The following is a 25,757-nucleotide window of genomic DNA, read 5'->3' on the forward strand; positions in this document are numbered from 1 at the left end:
CTTCTTCCTCTCCCACTCCCCCTGCTTGTGTTCCCTCTCTCACTGGCTGTCTCTCTCTGTCAAATAAATAAATAAATAAAATCTTTAAAAAAAAAAAAGAATAATAAGCTTCATTTTCTAAAGGAGAGTAGGAGAATGATATGGATTTAAAATATATTCTGACAAAAACTGACCTTGGGAGTTGAGAGATATGAATACTTTGAAATGATGATATCATTTAAAAAGTAGTTTAGATAGGATTTAATGGACTGTGAAGCTGTAGTTTTAAATTAATGAGTGTACCTAGTAAAAAGCTTTGCACCGATAAAGAATATGAAAAGGCAACTGAAATATTATAATTATCTTAATAGTTAAAGCGTCTTATTAATATGTCAATTATTTTGACAGGTCTTTTGAGAGGGGTGAAAGGAAGGAGCTCTGTCTTCTAGCACCCTTATCACATCATTATAAATCATTTACCAAGTGCTCGCACGTGCATCGCCCATGATGGGTCATGCAATCAAAATGCATATGCATCTTCTGGGCTCCAAGGAAATGTTGACCAAAGGCTTTAAAGCCATGATTACATGTCTACTACTGGGTCTTGATTTGATCTGTCAAAACCTTGAAAGTCATTACCCAAAAAGAAAAGACGACAGACATCTGGTCAATCAACTTTATTTTTAATTCACCAAATGCGTACTGACCTTTGCATTCAGATATAATGGAGGATACAAAAGGAAGGAAAGACAAGATTTCTAGCCTCAAAGAAATTAGAATCAGAGGAAGATACACTGCACAAAACAGTAAGACTTAAGGATATATACTGAGTAGCACTGAGGAGCGCATAACAACTTAGTACAGCGTAAACGCACCCAAAGGGACACCGTCAGTGACCATGGCAGGGAGTAGAAGAGGGTGACTGGGGCATACACCCTCGGGGGTGGGAGAAGCAGTGGACCTGTGTTCTAGTCTCCCAAATATCAGTGACTTATTGTGGACCTTGGCCAATTAAGTTCCACCTCTCCTGACCTTGGCTTGATCGACACTACAAGAGAAAGTGAAGACTAGATGTTCTTTAAGGCCCAGCTATAACAATACAAGCGTCTAAGGACAAGTGCAGAGAACTTGGACAAAGAGGACGTTACACCTAAGAGAAAGGACCAGCACAAAGCCACGGAGGTGGGGAAAAAGCTAGTTTTTTCTGCGTGGGCAAGGTGTGTCATGGGACAGCGAGGATCTTAAGAAGCCTGTTTAACTACGATAAAGATTCTGGGCGCAGTAAACTTGGAAATGGGCAAGACCGAGCATGAAGCCAGGTAAGGGACAATATGCAGGGGTCAACCGGAAAAGGACATACCGTGTGTCCTATGGTCGGAAGTCTGACTTATCTTCATGCTCCCCACCTCATTCTACAGTCTTTATGTCTTTTTGGAACTTCATGGCAACCCCTTCCCCAAACCCACACACCAGACAGAGGGAGAAGAAGGTGTAGCTACAGACACCCGCTGTTTAGATGCGCACAAGTAGACCCCTTTTGTGGGCCAGGAAGCCAAGAGCGGTTGCTGACAAGATGGTGGTCAATCCAATCAGCCTCAGCAGGCCTGGCACGGAGGGCAAGTGTCTCTCCAAGAAGGTCGTGGTAATGGGCTGCGCAGGGACATCCTGGGTTCAGAGAACATTCGGTGTCAGTACAGGACGTAGACACTTTGCTCCAGAAATTCTTTGTTCCCTCTAGTTCTTTGAACATGACCCACTCCTGCCCACCTCTAGGCCATTAAATATAATGTACGGGCTACTCACAACACCCATCTCCGTTCCCCACTAGGCCCTTCACTTTGCGAATTCTGACTCATCCTTCAAGTCTTAGTTTACAGGCTCCTGGGGGAGCCTTTCCTGGGCCCCCAGGCTAAGACGGCCCCTTCTTTTTACACCCTTGGCAAGTCTTCTTCATGACACTTGGGCTTTCTGATTGTCATCTCTTCTCCCCACGTGTCGTTGCTCCGTGAAAGCCGTGCTGTACCCTTAGCATGGAGGCTGATGCGGAGGGAGTGCGCGGTAAACATCTGTTGAGTTGAATGAATCTGTGGTCCCCCCAGCCCCCAGCCCCATCTCTGACAGAAGCACTAAGGCAACGACTTGGACAGGCAGGGCTATTCTTTTGGACTTCACATTCATCAAGGAATAACTTCGACCTTTTTGACCCCCGTCCTCTGTAATGCCTTTCACTCTATTCTCTCTGTGTCCTTCCTTCCAGTCAGGAAAACCTCCTGGGGTTTCATTACAAAAAGAACAGTGCATATATTGAAAAATGCTTTTCTAATCTAAATCTGCTCTGTTTCCCTCCACCCCCCACCTCCCTAGACAGGGGAGGTTGACATATCTTCCTTTCATTTCCTACCCCCTGTTGGGAATCACCAGGTTAGAGATTTATTCAGGAGGCATTTATTGAGTTCTTAATATGTTCTAGAACTCTCTGACAAAAAAAAAATTGTATTTTTCCTAATAATCTGCAATGGATGTGGCAGGCTACAAATTTATTGATTTCTTTTAAATCTCTCACCTCTGCCCTAACTCATGGTATCTTTTTTAAATTGTTCTTTTTTTGGAGGGGGGAGGGGGGCAGAAAGAGAGGGAGAGAGAGAATTTTAAGCAGGCTCCACACCCAGCACGAGCTCGACACAGGGCTCCATCTCACAACCCTGAGATCATGACCTGAGACGAAATCAAGAGTCAGAGGCTCAACGACCGAGCCACCCAGGCGCCCCCTCATGGTATCTTTTCAAACACGCATGGGTTGAATCACTTAGCCAAAGGTATGTGAACATTGTAAGTGGTTTTTTCTGCAAATAATTGTTTTCAGAGAAAAGGGATTTAAATTCATGAAATAAAATATAACCTACCACTGACTCCCGTTCTGACTGCCAGATTTCATCCTCGGGGATCTTCCCCATGGCATGCAGGATCTGAAAAGAGCATTTTGGTGAATAACAAAGGTGAAACCATCTTTCTGCTCCTAATCTGCTCTTTAAATAAAGGCCTGCTGGTTTATCTCTTAGGATACCCATCAAAAACACCAGAGTAAAAGCCAACATAGTGCATTCAATCTTTCAAAGGCTCTGAAAGGTCTTTCAGCTATGACCTAAGAAGCTCCAACTATTAGGCTCACCATAGCTTTGAGTAGTTGTGAACATGTCTCAATAGCAATGAGACCGTAGGGATTGTCAGGAAATATACAAATGAACTCCGAGTCATAATAAAAACATTTTTGGTTCTATAGCATTAGACCTGGGTGACCTCTCAAGTACATCCATAGGGATCTTTTTGCCCCATGGGGTCTTTTTACTTTGGTTGGCATGATAGATATTTTCATTATTACTTTTGGGTTAAAGTGTTCATTGCACTTCAGGATACTGTTCAAATGGTGTTTCATGGGTCTTTGCATGGAGGTTACTGGGGACTTGGCCTCCAGGATCTCAGACATTTCTGACCCGCTTGTAGGACCCATGCGTTGCCTCCTTTCCCACAGCCCATGACCCAAGGCCCTACCTCTCGGGCTGCTCTCTCCCCAGCTTCCACGGCCCCCTCCATGTAGCCACTCCAGTGTGTGGCAGTCTCGGTGCCTGCGAAATAAATCCTGCCCACGGGCTGTCGTAGGACCCTTGAAACAAGAGCAAAAAGTGGTCAGTCTCAGAGAGGCGGAGAAAAGCCCTCCCACAAAGACCAAGTCCGGGCGCTCTCCTCCCATCCTGAGCATCAGGAGGACCTGGGCAATTCCGGAACAATGTTCACAGGGGCCTCCAGCTAGTGCATGAGCCTTGCCACAGACAAGGAATTAAAGCTGAAGTGCTCCTGCACCAAGGGCTTACACGAAGAGGGGCTGATGTCAATGGAGCATTTGCTTCACCTACATGAGATGAGGGATGGTTTGGGCCCAGTCCTTTTATGGCTCCCCAGCTCCAGGCAAGGTGACACCTGCCCCAGTTCCCTCCCTGGTTATTCCACCAATGAATCTGGCAAATCAGTTCCTCTCGCGGAGCTCTGGATTCCCCACAGTGCAATGCTTTTTAACGACTTCTCCATCAATCTGTGAGCCTGACTGTGGCCATAACACTACCACTCACTAGGGGCGCCTGGGTGACTCTGTTGATTAAGCATCCGACTCTTGGTTTTGGCTCAGGTCATGATCTCAGGGTCGCAAGATCGAGCCCCGCATTGGGCTCCACACTCAGTGGGGACTCTGCTTGTCTCCCTCTTCCTCTGCCCCTCCCCCCTGCTTTCTCTGTCTCTCTCAAATCAATCAATCTTGAAAACAAACAAAAAAACCCTACCACTCACTGAGAGCTCGCCTCTACCCGTGTTAAGAGTTTTACCACATTAAAAAACAGTTAACATTTATTGGGTGCCAAGCACTCTTCGAAGTGCATTAGCCCTCACCGCACCCCTATGAGGTCGGTGCTACGATCATCCCCGTTTTGCAGATGAGACAATGGAGCTACAGGGACTGTGACATTGTGATGTAGTGCCAAGACCCCCCCTTCAGGAATGAAGGATTTCTTCCCAGCTGCTGGGAGTGCTGCCAGAAGATGCCTTCGGATGTCAGTCCTCTGGGGATTGCCTCTGCTGAAGGAAACTGCGTCACCCCAAGGTCATGCCTCCTTCCAGAAGCAGGAGCATTCAATGACTAATCATCATGGGGTGATAAGGACCTGACCCCCTCGCTCCAACTTGGAACAACTCTTAAGGGCCATCCTAGCTCCAGAGCTCCCTATGGGGTCAGCTGAGGCCTTCGTCAGAAGTACATCCCAGTCCGACTTCTCCCTCTGCCCACTCTTGCCTTTCTTCCTCTCACTTTCACAAGTACTGACACCAAGGGCTGTCTCGAGTACACATCCTCTGTTTCAGAGTCTGCTTCCTGGGGAATCGAATCAGCAACAAAGATAGTCGTTCACTCCAGGTCACGGCTAGTTGGGCTCTAGGTCACGGCTAGTAAGTGGCAGAGCTGGTATTTGAACCCAGGCCATTTGACTCCAGCATCCACAGTCTTTTTAAAAAAAAAGATTTATTTATTTGTTTGTTTGTTTATTTATTTATTTAGAACACGAGTCAGGGGAGGGGCAGAGGGAGAGAATCCTCAAGCAGACTCCCTGGAAAGCGCAGAGCCCCACGTGGGGCTCGATCCCACGACCCATGAGATCATGACCTGAGCCGAAACCAAGAGCTGGATGCTTAACTGACTGAGCCACAGGCACCCCGAGCACCCACAGTCTTAACCACTTAGTTATACTTCTTCCCTCTACTGAATTATTTAATCTTTTTAAAGAGCTCCATGACATACCTACTATTATCATTATCCCATTTTACACATGAGGAAATGGGCTTGGAGAAATGTGCACTGACTTGCCGAGAGCCACACTGCTAGGAAACAGCAGAGTTAGGATTTGGACTAGGTCTACCAGATGTCAAGGTCTCTGTTTTTGTTTTTTTTTTTTTTTTTTTTTTTTTTTAAGATTTTACTTATTTATTTGACAGAGAAAAGCAGCCAGCGAGAGAGGGAACACAAGCAGAGGGAGTGGGAGAGGAAGAAGCAGGCTCCCAGCGGAGGAGCCTGATGTGGGGCTCGATCCCACAACACCGGGATCACGCCCTGGGCCGAAGGCAGACGATTAACGACGGAGCCACCCAGGCGCCCCAAGGTCTCTGTTTTTTTGTCCTCTGTGCTTTGCCTTGTGTATCATCATCACTAGTTAGCAAAGAGTGACCATATGCTGTACAAAAGGACAGAAGTGTAGTGCACTTGGCTTCTAAGAGGGGTGGTTTGCTGTTACCCTGACAAAAATACCATAAGGAACGCACTGTTACCCTGCCATTATTCACCCTATCTCAGGTTGCCATTATATCAAGTAAGGGATGTGAATGTCCAGAGTGAACACCCAAGCTCTATGTTGGTCAACACTGTACACCACCAAGCCTTTTATCAGAAAACCCAATGGGCTTGCTTGAATTGATGGGTTTTCCTTCACTGGCCCTCACTGAAGCCATTAAGAATAAAAAAGGGGTAGAAAGTAGAAGAGAAGATATTACACAATATTAAATGCTGCCAATAACACATGGGATAATTTGGAATGATCCATAGCCATAAGGGCCTGGAGACCCTAAACGTATTCAGGAAGGATTCCCAGCAAGAGTAGGTACATTCACTTTCTCCAAGTTCATTAAACAATGTTGCTTTTTACATCGGAGGAAACGGGCCTGCTTTAATGTCAAGGTCTCTGTTTTTATCCTCTATGCCTTGCCTTGTGTATCATCATCGTTATACATGTTCACTTTTTTCTTTTTTAAGATTTTATTTATTTATTTAGAGCACATGAGCGGGGGAAGGGGAAGAAAGGGAGAGAAAGAATGTCAAGCAGACACCACACCAAGCACAGAGCCTTATGTGGGCCTTGATCTCACGAACCTGAGATCAGGACCTGAGCCAAAATGAAGATTTGGCCCTTAACCCACTGAGCCACCCAGGTGTCCAAGCATGTTTGCTTTTTTCAAATTGGAAACCTCTAGAAGGCCTGGCCAAATCCTAGAATTAAATATTAGATGGGAGAATAAAGGCTTAGAGAACTAGTCATGCAAACAATTGGAATGTAAAAATCTAAAAACTAAGAATTAATTTCAAACAGACAAAGAGATATTTTTCCTCTACTTGTCATGTGCAAATATTCCCTTGGGGGGAAAAACATCCAACAGCTGGAGAAGAATAATCCCTGCCTCTTCTTTTGCAGGTGAGTGAGCAGACACTATATATTCACAGAAAGGGGTCTTTCCATGTGTATTTCTCATGGCTTGCTGGAGTAAAATATTTCTTTATATCTTTTATTGCTTCATCACTACAATCCGTTTTTCTGTCTACCCAGAAGTAAAATTCCGTAAGAAATGGGTGTTTATTTCTTCATTAACGCGCTGTCAGTACTGTCCTTTGTCTTCATCTGGAAACAGAGTGCTTTCTGTGTACTGCCAGGGCCGTGAAGGGAACACTCTTTGCAGGACCGCAAATGTCATGAACCCGACAGGTCAAGGGAAGCCCTGTGGCAGGCTGTCCTTGCTCAGTCCGGGAGCTCTGTCACCAAGATACCCTGAGCCTCAGTTCCTACCTTCCAAATGGAAGCCTGAGAGATGTCCTTGGGAAGAAATACCACCAATGCCTGATACGACGGGGTTTATGTTGCCTCTGTGGGGTGGCCAGGGCCAGGCCCGTGTGGGTGAATCCCCTTTTTGCTCCCCACCATTCTGTGGCCCGATAGACCTTTTCTTGCCACACCTTAGGGGACTGAGCATGAAACTTGCCATTCCGTGGCCAGAAATCTAATCACGCCGCAAAACCCAAAACCAAAAATCATGCTCCGATGGGCCTTTCTTTGTTGAAAGGGTAAGTTTTGTCTTCCTGAATGTGTTCTATGCGGCAAAGGTTCCTATTCACCTTTCTGATTCTCCAATCAATCCCCGATAGGACCCAGAGTCCAGCCATGCAGAACTTTCCCCCAGACCTCCCCCAAACTTGAAGGATTCCCAATGTTTGCACATAATGTTCCATCGGCCCGGGGTGCCTTCTCCAATATCTTTCTCTGCCTTCTACGTTCCTCAGCTGGTATGTGTATTAGGAAGCCTTCTTCGATTTCTCTTGGTAAGGCTAGCCCGTCTCTCCCTGTACAGGTCTCCACGCTATCTATACGCCTATTAGAGTACTTACCACAACACATTATAGTCTTCTCTCCCCCCCCAGCCCCACCCCAGTCCCCAACACTGTCAGCTCCTTCACAGCATAGAGGAATTTTCTCGGTATGGATGTTTCCAGCACAGTGCTTGGCAAATGGTTGGCACTTAGCCAGTACGTCCTGAATGAAGCAATTACTATGGATGTATTCTATACTCAGCATATCCCCAAATTAACTTAATGACCCAGTAGCTAATCAGGTGGTGCTCTTTGGCCCCAGAATGTTCTCGTACGTGACATTTTGCTATCTGCAGGAAGATAAAGTGTGCACCAAAATCATTGTGTGTCTTCTCACAAGCAGGTTTTCATCCTTCTTTGACTGATTTTCGTGGACAGGTTGATCATCTATTTACATTCACTCATATCTTCTTTTTATTGCATACTCCCAGCAGGCTTTTCCTCACTACCCTACATTTCCTATCTTGTTTAGATTGAGCTCTTGGCATTAAATTATTGCTTGGCTTAGTATTACTATAATGGTCATAATAATTACTGCTAGATCATCAATCCATACCTTGCCGTCGTCAGCAAACACAATTATCTAAACACCAGTGAGTCCAACTTGGACACACAACGCCGTTAACACTAAAAGCCGTTGAATCGTGAGCTTTGCGTGAATTGTATGGTATGTGACTTGTATCTCAGAAAAAGTGTTTAAAAAAACTCTTGGGGCACCCGGGTGGCTCGTTGGTTAAGCATCTGACGCTTGGATTTGGCTCAGGCCATGATCTCAGGGTCGTGAGATCGAGCCCCGTGTCAGGCTCTGAGCTCAGCGTGGGGTCTGCTTGAGATTCTCCCTCTCCCTCTGCCCTTCCGCCCAATCATGCTCTCTAAATAAATAAATAAGATCAGTCTTTTAAAAAACCCTCATGTTGTCAGGAACATACTGATTATTATTCCTTGTATGCCATCTTGTGCTTTCTTATACACCTGCCAAGGCAAGTGAGGTCCAGAGAGAAGTGACCTGTCCAGCGTGACAAAGTTGGTTATTATAGAATCAGGACTGTACCCAACTTGCTGCATTCCCAGTCTAATTCATACTGAAGAACCAATATATGTCTGAAATAGAGCCTTATTATCCTGATGTTTTCAGAGATATGTCCTTAGGGTCAGTGTCCTTTGTAATAAACTTCTAAGAAATTCTGACATGAGGATTCCTTTTATTAATGCTGTACCCATGTTGGCACTTCTACAGTTCCATTTTTAAAAAAGATTTATTTATTTATTTGAGAGAGAGTGAGAGAAAGAGAGAGAGCGCGCATGTGTGCTCGCACACATGAGTCTGGGGAGGGGCAGAGAGAGAGAGAGAATCTCAAGCTGACTCCACACTGAGCTTGGAGCCCAATGCAGGGCTCGATCCCACCACCCAAGAGATCATGACCTGAACCCAAACCCAAAGTCCAGTGCTTAACTGACTGAGCCACCCAAGTGCCCCAACAGTTCCATTTTTTTTTAAAAGATTTTATTTATTTATTTGACAGAGAGAGAGACAGCCAGCGAGAGAGGGAACACAAGCAGGGGGAGTGGGAGAGGAAGAAGCAGGCTCCCAGCGGAGGAGCCTGATGTGGGGCTCGATCCCAGAACACCAGGATCACGCCCTGAGCCGAAAGCAGATGCTTAACGACTGTGCCACCCAGGTGCCCCCAACAGTTCCATTTTAAGGAAATTTTACTGAACTCTAATCTCAGGATAATAATTCTTCTGACAATATAAGCAAACCCTCCGACTATCCAAATTCCTATTCTTATGTGGCCACCTCCGTTGGCTATATTGATTGGGATTGCTCTTTCAGAGGAATCCAGAGTGCAAGGCACCACCATTGTGCAGAATTTTAATGACTTTTCCCAGGATATTCACGAGATACAAAGGAAATTGGGTCTTCCTTTCTTTCTTTCTTTCTTTCTTTCTTTCTTTCTTTCTTTCTTTCTTTCTTTCTTCTTTCTTTCTTTCTTTTTCTTTCTTTTTCTTCCTTCCTTCCTTCCTTCCTTCCTTCCTTCCTTCCTTCCTTCCTTCCTTTCGCATTTACAAGATAAAAAGGGAGAAGGGTTCCATAAACCCATTTAGAGTTCGGATTCCGGTTCAGGGAATTTCCATGAGAGCTTAGCACACTTTTACTCTACCTTCCATATTGAGTCATGATCCCAGGGGGGAAGTAGGTGGTGTAGCAGCCTCCGGAGTACTGTTCCTCGCACCAGTTCTTCTCTTCGTAATGCACTGGCTGCAAGAGAGAAAGACAAAAGTTCAGGGGAGACTCAAGCGAAGCTATCTAGTCTAGAATAAATCAAACACAGCCTGGTGGGCATGTTATTGAAGAACCAATATACGTCTGAAGGAGAGCTTTATTATTAGTCTGATGTTTTTAGATATATGTCTTCGGGCAGGTAAATGTCCTTGGTAATAAACTTCAAAGACATTCTGACTGAAGAAAGTTCTCTCACTTGGTTCATTCATGGCTCAGGAAACGTTCACGAACTGCAGTTGTCTCATTCCATGTTTTAATTGGTCTTACCTTCTAAAAAGTTGTTAGTGCCTAATGGTTTCAAGACAAGTTTAAAAAAGGATTTACGCTTACTGAAGTGGTTGGAGCGGAGAAACCAGCAGAAAAACATGTCTGTCAAAGAAAAAGGATGACCAGATTCACGTCTCTGGTGGAAGCGAGCTTTGCTAAGGGAAGCTAGATGGACGAATGGACGTGTTCATGGGCTGTAGGCACGTCTATCGATGAGGGGCACTTGCATCAACTATTGGTCTGAAAAACGTGTTTTTGCCACGAACAGATGAAACTTGAGTTGAGATTTTGCAACACTCGAGCTCTTTATTAAAATAACTAACATAAGCTTTATCATGAAGCAACATAGCAAGTTTAAGAGAAAGAGGTCAGCTTAAAAATAGATTCTGAAAAAATGTCTTGTCTAAAAAATATGCGGTTACATTGGATAGTCGTGTGCAACGCATCCTACTTACAGGGCACAAGGCCCTGGTTGCGGGGATGTCCGTGGGTCCGGGTCGCTCGTGGTCTTGCCACATCTCGTGCGCTCTCTGCATCGGAGGGCAACAACCGCTTTGGGGGCACTCTTCTCTGGCTGTTTCCAGCCACTCAGAAGAGAGGGTGGACTCTATCTTTTCCCCTTGCCCTGCTCCCAGGGCTTGCTTCCTTCCACACAGTGAACACCAAAGCAAGAGGAAAGCAAGCGCTCCTCTTCGTGCCAAGAGCAAACAAGGACAGGACCAGCTCATTTTTATCGGCCGCAATGAATCATCCACATTCTTCTTCGAAAAAAGAGACTTTCCCACATTAAACATGCTCAGCTGTTTTTGGAATTTGAGAGCCACTGCTTTCCCCTCCAACTGGGGTTCCCCAAACAATCATTTTACAGGTTGTTGGAGGGAGCTCGGTGACACGCTGCTTCAGCCTGAGCGAGTCTCCGAACGTCATTTCAAGAAAGCTTGAGTATCTACCTGGGTGAAGTATCCGGAACAGCATTTTAAAACAGAAAAACCAGTCATTTTTAGTAGACGTGAAATGATTTTTTTTTCTTTAGCGTGTGTGTATTAATGGTTTTGCTACTTCTCTCGCACTACCCTGGAGCCTAGAGGCCACGTTAAGTGGTTAAGCGTCTGCCTTCAATTCGGGTCGTGATCCCAGGGTCCTGGGATCGAGCCCTGCATCGGGCTCCCTGCTCAGCGGGGAGTCTGCTTCTCCCTCTCCCTCTGCTCCTCCCCTCACTTGTGCTCTGTTTCTCAAATAAATAAATACAATCTTTAAGAAAAATAAATAAAATAAACTTGCTAAATGGTCTATGGAGGCACAGAAAAATGAAGCAAAACACATTCTTCATGATTATTATGCTTCTCTCCAAACCAATCAATCACTCTCGTTCAAGGAACCCCAAAAATCAACAGTATGAATTTCACTTACATCATGTGCGGGGGTGGGGTGGGGTGGGGTGGTGGTGGTGGTGGTGGTGGTGGTAAAAAAAACTCTTGCTTTAAAAGAATGAACAAAAATGACAAATTGAAAAGCTACAACCACCTGAGTGGGAGGGAGCGAGTCCCTGTGAAGTTGAGCAACAGCAGTGTGGAAGTAAGAAGATTAAGCCATGTAGCTCTCAGCTATGTCCTGGTGTGCACTGCAGAGATTTGAATAAGCAGCTTAACCAGTTAAACGTTCTTAGCCCCCTCATTTGATTTTTCTCCCGCTTTAACTGCTCATTTGTACGTAGGTCTCCATTGTCTTCAAATGCTTCATGGATAACTGGATTTAATAATCGCTTTCAAAAGGTGATTTAATCCGTGTTCAAACGTTAACACCCCCCCCCCCCCCCCGCGGTCTGGTGCATGTCACGAGAACACCACCAATTCATTGCTTTAAACGTGGATGAGGGAGGTGATTATGTCTCCTGGTTAGGGGCGCATTGCGCCCTCTGGCGGTCACCAAATGCCCCTACCACACCGCCTCGCGATCCCACCCCAACCTGCCTTTCACCACCTTGCGGGGGTGGGGGCTACCACTTGTGTAACTTGAAGATCGCCGGGTCCTCATCCTCAGGCTACTTCCGAAAGTGTCTGTGAAACTCGGCCAGCGGGGCTCCCCCCGAGCCAATCGGCGTGTCTTCCCTGCACCCCTGATGTTCAACGGTAAAACAAGAGAAAAGGGGATGTGCAGGAGAGGGACAGGCCACCCGATTTGTACCTCTGAGACAGTGGAGGGTGGGGTGGGTGTTAGGGAATGCTTATATGCTGGTTTATGTAAACAAATGAGAACCTCATCTTTTTATAGGATCGGAGAGAGAGAACACTCTTTGCCTTCCCATCCCGGCTGCCAGGATCCAGGATCTCCCCGAGGAGTAGAGAAGCTCTGCTCTTCTAACCCTCCGACAGAGGTGGGAGGGGCTTGGCCCAATGCCGTGCTCCAGGAAGAGCGCTGAACTCAGGGACAAGTGTAGCGTCGCCCGCAATACGCAATACGCCAGTGTTGTGGGATTCTTGAACTATCAGAGAAAACATGAACTCTCTAGGTCCCGACTTGCATGAGCCTATCCCTGGTAGCCCCTTGAGGACAAAACCAGGGGTCTGTCTCCTAGGAAAGCAATGAAACATAGTCTTACCTGCAAAGCTTCTTGGGAGCCCAGAACTTTCGCGTAGAGCTCACACAGTTTCTTCATCCTATGGGAGGAGGGGGGAGAAAAAGACAAAAGGGCAAATGAAGAAAGAAAGGAAGTAAAAGAGACACGCGTCCCTTCATTCGAAGACCCTGTGAGCTATTGCTTCCACACCTGCCATTTCATTTTAATTCTTCAAAACAAGACACTCAGTTCTATTTCAAATGTCTTGAGTCTATGTGGTCACGACAATATGATGGAAGAGAAAGTGATACATGGCCCCCGTCGTCATTCATTCAAGGAAGTGTCAGTCTGCGAAGCGCTGGAGATTCTGGGAGGATCCAGACATGATCCTTGCTTCCCCCCTTCCTCCCACCACCCCACCGCCAGGCAATGGGCAGAATGGAAAGAGGAAGGGGCAGGAAAAGCCTTGAATTCTGCTTCTGCCTCTTATATACTCTGAGATCTCAAGCAGGTTACTTAAGCTTCCTGAGCTTTCGTTTTCTCAACAAACTGGCATGACTTTTTCTTTCATGGTGTGAGACAGTGTGGTCCTCAGACCACCACCAGCACATCTCCCCCGGAACTTGTTAGAAATGCAGATTCTCAGGCCCCACCTCAGACCTGCTGACTGAGAAACAGCAGTGGCAGAGCTGTGCTTTCCCGAAGCTTCCAGGTGATTCTCAAGTTTGAGAACTACTGATACACAGCATAGAAAGTTATGTTTTATAATAACTGGGACAAAATAGATGTTCGATAAATGGTAGCTCTTAAGCAATTTTGTTTCATGGGGGAGTTGGACATTAGCCAATAGTTATTATTAGTCGAATAAGGTGTGAGATTATAGTTATTTCAAGTGTGATTTTTACAGAATGCTGAAGGGACTCTTACAGATGATTTAGAGTCAGGCAATGATTTTCAAAAGTATTATTAAAACCTACAAGCAAAAGACAGATTATTCAATAAAATGGCACTGGGACAAAGAGCTACCCATGAATGAAACCAAGTTCACCTCCTATGTGACTTTTTTTTTTTTAAAGATTTTATTTATTTAATAGAGAGAGAGCAGGAAAGCACAAGCAGGGGGAGTGGCAGAGGGAGAAGGAGAAGCAGGCTCCCCACAGAGCAGGGAGCCCGATGGGGGCTCGATCCCAAGACTCTGGATCATGACCTGAGCCGAAGGCAGTTGCTTAACCAACTGAGCCACCCAGGCGCCCCTGCTACATGACTTCTTACACCAACGTATATTTTGGAGGATCAAAGGTCTTCAACGTAATAGATGAAACCAAAAAAGTAATCGGAAAATGAGTGATTTTTTAAAATAATCTTGGAATAGAATGTACGTGAGACCATTCTGAAGCCATGATTTTAAAAACTGATAAATTTAACTTCATAAACATTTAACATTTTCTTATCATGTAAAACACATAAACCATAAACATGATCAAAAGATCAACTGGGAAAAGATCTGTTGCAGGCACTGTTCCAGGCACTGGAGATCTGGCCGTAGACCAGCCAGGCAAAACCTTCTACCTTCATGGATCTTGACATTCCAGGGGCGATTTTATTTGTGTTTTTTTTTAGGTGCGTGGCCCGGTCAGACCTCCATACCCCCGGCCAAGCGCAGCCATGACAAGAGTCACAGAGAAGCAGGATAATGGAGGGGAAGGAAAGCGCCATCTTGTAATTCAGAGGCTCGTAGTTGGTCAATATGCATCAGTGGTGGTGTGGGACTAAAGAATTGCTAGTGGTGAATATTAACTGCTGGAAGAAACTGCCATCTCCAGAGAAACCCGTCCCTCTGTACCTGTAATCTGTAATTGTTATGCATCACTCACCCGGATATACCCAGGCTGCCTTGCGTTGCGGTCATTTGTCTCCCTGGTTATCTCCTTCCCCGTACATTTTCAGCCCCTGGGCTGTGTTCATTTTTGTATTCCATATAGCTCCCTGCATGGTATCTTATGTACAATAAACTCAATAAATATTAATTTGGACACTCGGTTCTCAAATCACAAGAGCCTCATAATTAACATTGCAGACACGTAGCATTGCGAGTACATATATTATTAGGCAGTCTTCAAATTAAACAGTTAAGTAAAATGGAAAGGCAAGCAAGCAGGCAGAAAAGAAGGAAAGAAGAGAGAAGAGGCACTTTGTTCCGTACCTTTCATCTTTGGTAAGACGCGCCAGTTTTCTGGCTTTGTGGGCAAGGATAAATCTGAAACATACCAATAAGAAAAAGGGAGGGGGAATCAATGGCTGCTTTCATCCTGGCCCCATTTCTATAGCTACACGTGTGCCTAGAGAACAAATTAAAAGTCAACCAGAAGACACAAATTATATACTGGTTCATTTTGTTCAGTGTTTTACTGCTCACGTGTTACCTTCTTGAAACTGATCAGCACCTGCGGCTTCCGGGATGTGAGGGACGACACACAGGTGACCGGCCATAATTTCCGCCCAAGATAATACGATGATTGACCTGCCTCCCCCGCCACATGGCTGATGGCCAACAAGAATGAGCCCTTGGTCTCAAATGCTCACCTGAGATCATCCTGCCCTTACTCTTTGGTTCCGTCTCCATGACGGTGTCTCTCCAGCACCCAGCCTTCTAAAATCGGCCTCCGTTTCTAGCCCTATGATTGCCTTCAACTTAACAACTGGCTTTGATCTGCTGTCATCACCAGGGGCTCTCGTGGAAATGAGTTTGTATGTATCTTAGGGCCCATCTCAATTTTGGCTGTTCCAGGTAACCAGCAATCTGGGCCAGGTTCTGACCCCCAAGACATCCCCAATCTGTGCTGGTTTTCCCTGCCAAGCTGAGGACTGGGCTGGTCGTGGCTCCTCTCTAGAGGGACTCTGGAATATCTCAGCATCCCACGTAATTATCACTGAAGCCCTTTCAGTGAAACCCCCTAAAGTCATCTTCATATTACGCTTTCACAAAAGATAGCTCACCAAAATATATCTATCCCCAGCACTAAATATGAAGCAGAAAGTGGATATGACAAATTTTAAAATGTTATTGGTATTCTCCTTCCTTTCTGAATATTTATCCATTGGAACGCATTATTTTTTTAAAGGCATTCAGAATTTTTCTACTGCCAGAGTTGGAGATTTGTACCCATTGGGTAAAAAATTATTTAACAAAATTTGGGACGCACTTATTAATAGTATGGGAATATTTTGTCCACCAAATAGCATCCACCCCACCATAAGCGTGCCTTACCCCATTATGGCTGCATAGTCGCCATCAGGTTTGGTATCATCCAGCGTGTAGGCGATGGGAGCTTCCTCTCCTTCAATAATCATGGTTCCACAGTAATCTTGAAAAAACAGCAACATGGAAAAAGATATTCATCACCTTAGCAAACTACCCCTAATCCAGGCTGCAATTCATTAAAATCTTGTCTTCTCTGTCATTAAGACTTGTGTCCCAGGACGCCTGGGTGGTTCAGCTGGTTAGGCGTCTGCCTTCAGCTCAGGTCATGATCCCAGGGTCCTGGGATCGAGTCCCGCATGGGGCTCCTTGCTCGGCGGGGAGCCTGCTTCTCCCTCTGCCTGCAGCTCCCCCTGCTTGTGCTCTCCCTCTCTCTCTCTGACAAATAAATAAATACAATCTTAGGGGACGCCTGGGTGGCTCAGTTGGTTAGCCGACTGCCTTCGGCTCAGGTCATGATGCTGGGGTCCCAGGATCAAGTCCCACATCAGGTGCCCTGTTCAGCAGAGGGTCTGCTTCTCCCTCTGACCCTCCCCCATCTTGTGCTCGCTCTCTCTCTCTCTCATTCTCTCTCAAATAAAAAAATAAAACATTTTTTAAAAAATCTTAAAAAAAGACTTGTATCCCATCTCACTTCCTCTTTCATAAGAAATCAGATAAAACCAAAGATGTGTAAGAAAAAAATATTAGTCCATCGTCATAAAATAGAAGGGACTGAATGTTCATTTTTTATGAGGAACCACTTAGACTAAGCCAACCAGTTCTTGGTTTTCAGGAGACAGGGCAGGGAGGACATGGATAACTGGCCTCCACAGAGTCCAAAACCCTCATTCACTACATGGTCTCCAGAACAACTCCGGAAACAACGTCAGCTCATTCTGGTCCAAAGTGCTTCTCTCATTCGCCTCCATCGTTTCCTTGCAAATTTGAGGTTGTTTGAAGAAAATTATGGGGGAGGACTCTGGAACAAATGTTGTCTAGAAAGTTTGATGACAGGGTTTCAAAAGGAGGAAGAAAGAACAGGGAACTATGAGGGTATGCACTATGGTGCATTGTTAACCAAAAAAAGCAAATTTCAGTGTAGTATGTATCTTGTTTTTTTAAAAAAAATGCTTTTGGAGAAATACGTTAGATATTTATTTAAAATTATATTTGCATATAAGTGTTACATTTAAAAATATATATTCAAAGTGTATATGTATTTCAATTATATATGTATACATTTATTTAAAGTATTACCTATGCATATGATAAATGTCTTTTTTTTTAAGATTTATTTATTTGAGAGAGAGGGAAGAAGCAGAGGGAGAGGGAGAGAGAATCTCAAGCACATTCCCCGCTGAGCATGGAGCCCAACACAGGGCTTGATCCCATGACCCTGAGATCACGACCTGAGCAGAAACCAAGAGTCAGATGCTTGACTGACTGAACCAACCAGGCGCCCTGCATATGATAAATTTCTAAAGATAAACAACTTAAATTTTTAGTAATTGTTCCCTAAGGGGTGGGCATGCCAGGACACACACCATAGGAGAAGGACATTTTTCACTTTTATTTATTTTTTTTGTACGTTTTATAGGGAACACATTTATTTTTGTAGTTTTTTAAAAAGCAGGTATTGCTTCTGTCATTTTATTTTTTATTTTAATTTTTTAAAAGATTTTATTTATTTGAGAGGGAAAGCAAGAGAGAGAGAGAGCACAGAGGGAGCGGGAGAAGCAGGCTCCCCGCTGAGTAGGCAGCCCGATGTGGGGCTCCATCCCAGGACCCTGGGGTCATGACCTGAGCCACAGGCAGATGCTTGACCGACTGAGCCACGCAGGCGCCCCTCACTAGCCACATTTCAAGCGTTCAACACCCACATGTGGCTAGTGGCCATTGTACTGGACAGAGCATCTGCCAGAACATTCCCACTGTTGTGGAATCTAGCACTTTCGTGGGCATCCCTATAACATTCCACCCGTCACAGTAGCACACCTGTTGAATATACACGAATCACCTTAACTTAAATAGTAGAATCCCAACACGAATGAGATTGCCCGGGAATTTTCAGAATCCCTACTTTTGTGAATGGCTCTGCAAATTCATGCTTCGAAAAAACTGTATTTTTGGAAAGTGACAATAACTATTTTCACAAGATTTTGTGGCAGGATGAAACAAGACTTTATAGTAAATTATGAAAAAAGAGTCAGTCATAGTTCAGGAAGTGAATTTCCTGAATTGGTGCCAACATGTTTTATTGGCTAGAACGGTACTCAGCACCTGGACTAATGATGCTTTATGCCCAGCATTCTAGAAAAACCAGGTACCTGCAAATACATGTCTTTACACCAGGTTTCTTGGACCTTCTCCTAATACTCACCCTTCTTCCTCCAGAAGGGCTCTTTATAATAAACCATACACTTGATGACTGAGCCCAAAGGCACACGAGTGATCAGCTGGTTTCTCATCATTGGCAGAGGGGGATTGAAGTGAATCTTCATCCCCAGGATAGGAGGGACAGCGCTAATCACGTACTTAGCCTGCAAGGAAAACAACGTGCTTACACATTGCTCGTGGATTTTTTTTTTTCCCTAATGTTTCTCCTTCATTTTACCCTTGGCCCCCCTGGAATGTCTTTTTTTTTTTTCCCAAAGATTTTATTTGTAAGTCATCTCTACACCCAACATGGGACTGGAACCCACAACCCCAGGATCAAGAGTCGCCTGCTTCACTGACTGAGCCAGCCGGGCATCCCTCGAGAGTCTTCTTCACAGGAAAACGGGAAGAATCGTGTTAAAACCAAAATTAGCCTTTAGTGTTCCCTAGGTCAAATCCTCCCATGACTTTCCATCACACTGGAGTCAAAGCCAAATTCCTTACACTTACCTCCAAGGCCATATATAGAAATGGACCCTTGTTACCGCTCTGATCTCATCTTCTGGTACTCTTCCCCTCGTTCCTTTAATTCTGCGGTTTGACCACCTTGCTGTTTCTTCGTCGTGCCGGGCTTACTTCTACCTCAGGGCCTTTGCATTGGCTGTTCTACTTGGAATGCTCTTCCCTCGAAGAACCCCATGGCTCAACCCCTCACCTTTTTTTGGTTCTGTGCTAAAATATCACTTTCTGATTAAGGCCTTCCCCCGTGACCTTATTTCAAATTGCATAACCGATCCCCTCACCCCCCCCTTCTGGTACACCCTCTCCCCCTTCCCTGACTGAGTTTTCCTGTAGTACTTACCACTATCTGGGATACTTTATATCTTAACCACATGTTTGATTATGGCCTTTCTCCTTCACTAGAATGTAAGCCACATGAAAGCAGAGAATTTTATCTGTTTTGTTCCCTGCTGTGTTCCCAACTCCTAGAATAAGGCCAGACACATAGGAAGCACTCGACATTTATTAAATATTTTCTTTGGTATCTGATTACACAGGAGCCCAATACAGAGGCTCGATAATACATGATTTTGTAAATTTGCACTCTCCCCAAATATTCTGGTTCTCTTTTCCCTTCTTTCAGACAGAGGTCACTTTTTCGCCTTTGGCAAAGGGATTGCCTATGAAGTCTGGAATATTCTTGGCTTTATTTAAGCTTTGGTTATCTATGGGATTCTTGCCCCTTCCCCTAGTTTAAGGTTCTTGGTTACCTCATACACCTCATGGTTGAGAGTCTCCACAAGGACATTTTCTCCTGTCTGGTCAATGTGGGTCACGGGCCTCTCCAGCTTCACTTGGTCTCCAAGGAGGTCCATTATTCGCTCACTCACTTGCCCAGATCCGCCCACAAATTTCCTCTCCTGGAAAGAAAAGAGGACTCAAGAGATGGGTATGGCAATATAGGAACGGGTTTCAATGATTCAGTTGCTAGTTTTTCTCACATATCTCTCTGTGAGATGTATAAATTGCATTTCGCTGTTGCGATTCGTGCCTTCGACCATCGTTTTCTAACTAGTGATTGCTGGCTTCTGACAAAATTACAGGCTTTCTAACCAGGTGACTGTTAGGCCATTCTCTTGTGGATTCCCAGGCTCCACCCTCTGCTGGACATCCTCAGCCTGACCTCCCATGGCCCACCTGCCCGGCCACTACCCCTGCTTTGTGTCCCACCTAGATCCTTCTGTTGGTTGCTTGCCCGAGCGCACCTAAGCCTGTTTTTCTATTCCTTGTTACTCAGGCTGAGAACCTCCCTGGCCTACCCTCCACCCCCAGGCCACCCGACTCTCTGTTGCCGGCTGCCCGTCTCATCCTGGGCTACATGCCTGTTGCTTCCAAATGTTCTGCATGGCTGGGCACACTGTTGAGCTGACTGCCTTCTCCTGAATTTTCAGTTCAGGTAATTTTGTAAAAGATTATTTCAAACAGTCTGAGAAGAAGGAGAAGGAGAAGGAGAGAGAGATGAAGATGAGAAGGACGAGGAGAAGGAGTGGGGAGGAGGAGAAGGAAGAGAAGGAGCAGGGGGGAGAATGAGAAAGGGGAAAGGAAGAAAAATGACCAGCAAGCAGATTATATAAGATCTCTACTTCACTTCCTACTGGGCCAAGCACAGAGCTTTATACAATGCTGGGGCTCAGGAAACAGGGAATGAATGAAGGGAGGAATGAAGGAAAACATGAGCGAATGGATTTTGTGTGGTATGTGTGTTTGAAATTGAAAACGCGTGTCTGACTTTCTTTTCTGAGCTTTCCAAGAAGTGCTCAGGCTATGTGCGTTGGATGGTCTCCTACAAACTTTTCAAATAATAATCAGATGCACACCCAAACGGAAACTTGCAAAAGAGTGTAGCAAGGTAACGAGGTTATCTTAAAGCCCCATTGGCTGCTGGGTCTTCACGTTGGGTCCCTAACAACAGACTGCCCCTCACGAAAGCCACTTGGAGCGGCCATCATGAAATTCTGAAGGCCACAAGCCTGCCTCTTGCTTCATCCGTTCATGACTGAAGGATGATGCCAATCTTTTATTTAGGCATGGCAGTCTTCTGTTGGAACAGTGTGGGGATGCACGAGTACCTGCCCTCCATTGGTTGTTGAGATGATCCTGGTCGTGCCCCCACACTGCTTCACATACCACAGGAACCAGAGCGCAGAGACCTCGTGGGTCTCTGCGGTGACACACAGGTTCACAAAGAGAGTGGCTAGCTGCTTGGCAGATCTGCTCAGGAAGAAACGAGAGCACAGTTAGCAAGTGTGGGAGGGCATCTTCTTCATAACCTGGATATTATTTAAGCAATGCGTTTACTCGGCTAACGCTGGCATAGTTTGGCAAGTGGCAGAAAATTATCACCAGAATCCAGTTTTATAAAACATGACATCAGAGCCTCTGGGAATGAGAGTTATTTTCCCCTTCACCCAAACAGCTTATTCAGGCTTAGCTTGTATTACCTATTCTGTGCTATCATGGCTTCTCTCCATATGCCTGCTCCTCTTTCTGTGATCCCCATCTCAGCAAAAGGCATCACCATTCACCCAACTGCTAAGGCCAACACTCTAGAAATCAACCTTAATTTCTCTCTTTCCTTCACTCTCCCCTCAGCCCAATCTATCAGGAAGTCCCACTGTCTCTCACCACCTCAGACCACCATTACCACCACCAAGGTAGTGTCATCTTTTGTCAAGAGTATCGCAATTATTTCTTCCAGACTGGTCGTTCTTCCTCCACTCATTGTTACCTGGTATCCATTCACCACACTCGAAGCCAGAAGCTTTTTAGCCCCTCCCCGCTGTGGTGCTCTTTCTATAGCATAAATCGAGTCATGTCATTCTCTTGCTTTAAGCCCACCAGTGGCATCCTATCGAAACCAGAATGGGATTTGGATCTTTCACCTTTGCCCGCAAAACCCCAAGTGATCGAGCCCAGGCCTACTTTTTCTACCTCATTCTGTACCCTCTCTACTTCTTCTCATGTCTCCTCAGAAAGGTGAACTCTTCTATTTCTGTGAAAAGGAACACCAGCTTCCATTTACCCAGTACCCTGGAATTCTCTATCATCTTACCACAGTATAGTGTCTTTAGAACTCTTTCCGTTGCCTTACGTTATCTTTATTATTGGTTCACTATTTTCTACTGTGTCTCCCCTACTATAATATCAGCCAATGAGAATAGGAATCTTAACTTTCATGCTCACCAGTGTTCTCTTTAATAGTGTCTGGCGCATAGTAAGCACTCAATAATTACTTGTTGGATGACTGAATGCATGAATGGTTATCAGTTAAACATTATTTTTATTTTTTTATTTTTTATTTTTTTAAAAGATTTTATTTATTCATTTGACAGAGAGAGAGAGACAGCCAACAAGAGAGGCAACACAAGCAGGAGGCGTGGGAGAGGAAGAAGCAGGCTCCCAGCGGAGGAGCCTGACACAGGGCTCGATCCGAGGACTCCAGGATCACGCTCTGAGCCGAAGGCAGATGCTTAATGACTGAGCCACCCAGGCGCCCCTAAACATTATTTTTAAATTATCCATAATGGGGGCACCTGGGTGGCTCGGTCGGTTAAGCAACTGCCTTCGGCTTAGGTCATGATCCCGGGGTCCTGGGATCGAACCCCACATCAGGCTCCCTGTTCAGCAGGGAGCCTGCTTCTCCCTCTCCCTCTGCCCTTCCTTCCCGCTTGTGCTCGCTCTCTCTCTCTCTCTCAAATAAATAAAATCTTAAAAAAAATAAATTATCCATAATGTGCAAAGGATATGCTAGGTGCTGTCCCAAATACAGAATTAGTCACAATTTTTAAAAAAGATTTTATTTATTTGTTTTAGAGAAAGAGAGAGGAGAAACAGAGGGAGAGGGAGAAGCAGACTCTGTGTTGAGCGCGGAGCCTGATGCAGGGCTCGATCCCACGACTCTGAGATCACGACCTGAGCTGAAATCAAGAGTCAGACACTCAACTGACTGAGCCACCCAGGGGCCCCTAGTCCCAGTTATTTATTCAGTTATTTTACTATCTAATGGAAGACAAGCTTAAAGGATGGATAAGGGGGAAAAGCAACTAATAGAGCACAGATATTTTGTGAAATTTTGCTTGGGGTTGGCAGGTCAACAGCAAAAGGCTATATACTATCTCTTGCAATTCCAACAACCCAGTTATATCTAACAACTTTTTTTAAAAGATTGTATTTTTAAGTCATCTCCACACCCAGTGTGGGGCTCGAACCCACAACCCTGAGATCAAGAGTTGCATGTTCTACTGGCTGAGACAGTCAGGCACCCCTACCTAACATTTCTAAAATTCACCAGTAGTAATGTGTACTCTGGGACATGTTTAATAAGAGCCAATCCCCCCTTTTGACTTGGACATAAAGTTCGAGTGATGTTAATCTGCTTATATCTGAGGCAGAGTTTGCCCCCTGGTCATGCCGACAATGGGTGGCAGAAATGATACTGCCTTCCATGACTGAACTCTTTCGTACTCCATGGTTTTTAAACCTACTGTATTGAAACGTCATAACAATTCTATAAAACAGCAATTTCTTGGGGCGCCTGGGGGGCTCAGTTGGTTAAGCATCTGCCTTCAGCTCGGGTCATGATCCCAGCGTCCTGGGATGGAGCCCCACATTGGGGTCCCTGCTCGGAGGGGGGCCTGCTTCTCCCTCTCCCTCTGCCGCTCCCCCTGCTTGTGCTCTTCTGCTCTCTCTGTCAAATAAATAAATAAATAAAATCTTAAAAAAAAAAATCCCAGCAATTTCTCCCCAATTCACAAGCCTGAAAACTGCATTTCAGGGAGGTTAGTGATACGTCATCCACAGTCCACTAAATGGTACAACTTCAAACCAGATCACACCTGATTCAAACCTCATGCTTTTACTACCTCGAAAAGCTTTCTGATTAGGCAGCTGACAAGCTCGAAAGTACAAATACTCACCAAGGACCACATCTCTACACTAGTGTACCTTGACTCTGGAAGCTTCTAGAATCAGGCCCAACACACATACCAGTTCCTGACAACTTCTGCAACCCTAACAACCTGATAGCGTGTTTGTGACAGCCCCCATCATTTAGCCTGAAACTAGTATAATATATACGTTGAAGTGACTTAAAGTGAGTTTTGTTAGATTCCTCATGATAACCGAAGGGAGGGAAATTGCTGACTTGTGTTTTCTTTGCGAAGGCCATTTGTGGCATCCATCTAAAGCAACACCCAGACGTGAGTTTGAAAATATTATTTCAAAGTGAAAACATCCTTTGCTGTTTCCCAATGTCCTATTCCTTTTGTTCCTTAATTTGGTTTTTTTTTTTAAAAAAGATTTTATTTATTTATTTGACAGAGAGAGAGACAGCCAGCGAGAGGGAACACAAGCAGGGGGAGTGGGAGAGGAAGAAGCAGGCTCATAGCGGAAGAGCCTGATGTGGGGCTCGATCCGGGGACTCTGGGATCACGCCCTGAGCCGAAGGCAGACGCTTAATGACTGAGCCACCCAGGCGCCCCATTGTTCCTTAATTTGTAAGGGAATTGGGGGGGCATAAGGTCAAGGGAGTAATAAACAACTAAAATTTAACACTGGCCCAGCTAAGACAGCCAAGATTAAACACAAAAATACTGGTGTGATTCTAGTCGTTATTGTTGCCAACTGGGTGGGAAAGAAATCATCCTGGCTTGAAATAGAGGGAGATCTCAAAGCAATTCTCTTTGGAGGGCCAGGCCCTTCCTAATCCTTTATTTGACTTATGCTGGGAGCTTTAGTGAGAAAAGAAATGAGAAGAACGACATCTGACGGATGGAAGGTCAAGGAAGCTACTGCAATAATATTCTCATGTTCTTCGCCCTGTTGACTTTGTAAAAGATAAATGTTATTATCTTTCTCTACATGAAAAATACATACACATTATATAAAAGTTGGAAATTTCATAAAGTAAAAAGGTGAGAGCATGAGTGTCTTCCATATTTCTGCCTCCCCAAAAGATAATCACTGGTTTCATTTTGGGCCTTTTTTTTTAGTTACAGGTTTTGAAAAGTGTATTTACATAGCCTTGACCACACCGTAAATGTGACCTGTTTCTGAAAAACACGTTTTATTTTATTGTATTTTGAGAAACACTTTTTAAATGATAGTAACTGAAAGACTGATCAACATTATTCTTCAAATATATGATTCTGCTTCAGTTTGAGTAACAATAGGCTGGATATCTTGGGGATTGCTTCCTTTAAAACCAGAAAATGATAGCATGTAGATCTCGCTTAGGGAAAGTTAAAAATTACCTTGTGTTCATATAATCTTAATATCCCGGAATGTTTTCTTTTGTCAGCCAACAACCTAGAATATTCACTAAGCGGGGTGGGCTTAGGCCAAGGACAATGGTAGAAAAAGTCAGATTTCTATAATCCCAAAGGAATATAATTAGTCCTATTTTCAAGGCGCTTCAAAGCTCTCTGAAAAGACTTTCCTGAATTTATGAAAAGCTTTTCGTAATGGAAGTTCTAAAACAAATGCAGATAATTAAATACTATGTTTATAAAATCTAATGTATAGAATTCAAAATACTGAAACTGTATTACAACAAAAATAAGTTATAATTGCAAAATGCACTCTCAAAAAAAGTGGTAAATAGCGTAAGTGTTTAAAAAGATGTAATTAACAACAGGCATTGATTTCATGACAATAATAGGATTTTACTATTCCAGAATTGGTTGGCTTCAAAGGTTGAAGTCATAGCAGAAGCACAAAGATGTTTATCACAGAGTATTATATAATAATGACAATTACGATAACCTGG

At 44.6% G+C, this 25,757-nt stretch overlaps 1 protein-coding gene across 2 annotated transcripts in view; it reads right to left on the reverse strand.

The window, feature by feature from the left end:
* Positions 1 to 641: 641 nt before the first annotated feature.
* MAOB (monoamine oxidase B) overlaps positions 642 to 25,757 on the reverse strand; it is a 118,447-nt gene continuing 93,331 nt past the window's right edge. For both annotated transcript variants that reach the window (XM_026513335.4, XM_057310913.1), the window contains 10 exons: positions 21,061 to 21,202; positions 19,702 to 19,851; positions 18,435 to 18,594; positions 16,082 to 16,178; positions 15,017 to 15,070; positions 12,856 to 12,913; positions 9,868 to 9,965; positions 3,529 to 3,640; positions 2,883 to 2,945; positions 642 to 1,644 (listed from right to left, as the gene is read on the reverse strand). In XM_026513335.4, the coding sequence (XP_026369120.2) occupies positions 1,492 to 1,644; positions 2,883 to 2,945; positions 3,529 to 3,640; positions 9,868 to 9,965; positions 12,856 to 12,913; positions 15,017 to 15,070; positions 16,082 to 16,178; positions 18,435 to 18,594; positions 19,702 to 19,851; positions 21,061 to 21,202 (1,087 nt within the window). In that variant the 3' untranslated portion in view covers positions 642 to 1,491. The remainder of the gene's footprint in view (positions 1,645 to 2,882; positions 2,946 to 3,528; positions 3,641 to 9,867; positions 9,966 to 12,855; positions 12,914 to 15,016; positions 15,071 to 16,081; positions 16,179 to 18,434; positions 18,595 to 19,701; positions 19,852 to 21,060; positions 21,203 to 25,757) is intronic.

The sequence above is a fragment of the Ursus arctos genome, chromosome X (assembly GCF_023065955.2).
Source record: "Ursus arctos isolate Adak ecotype North America chromosome X, UrsArc2.0, whole genome shotgun sequence".
In the NCBI taxonomy this organism is placed as follows: Eukaryota; Metazoa; Chordata; class Mammalia; order Carnivora; family Ursidae; genus Ursus; species Ursus arctos.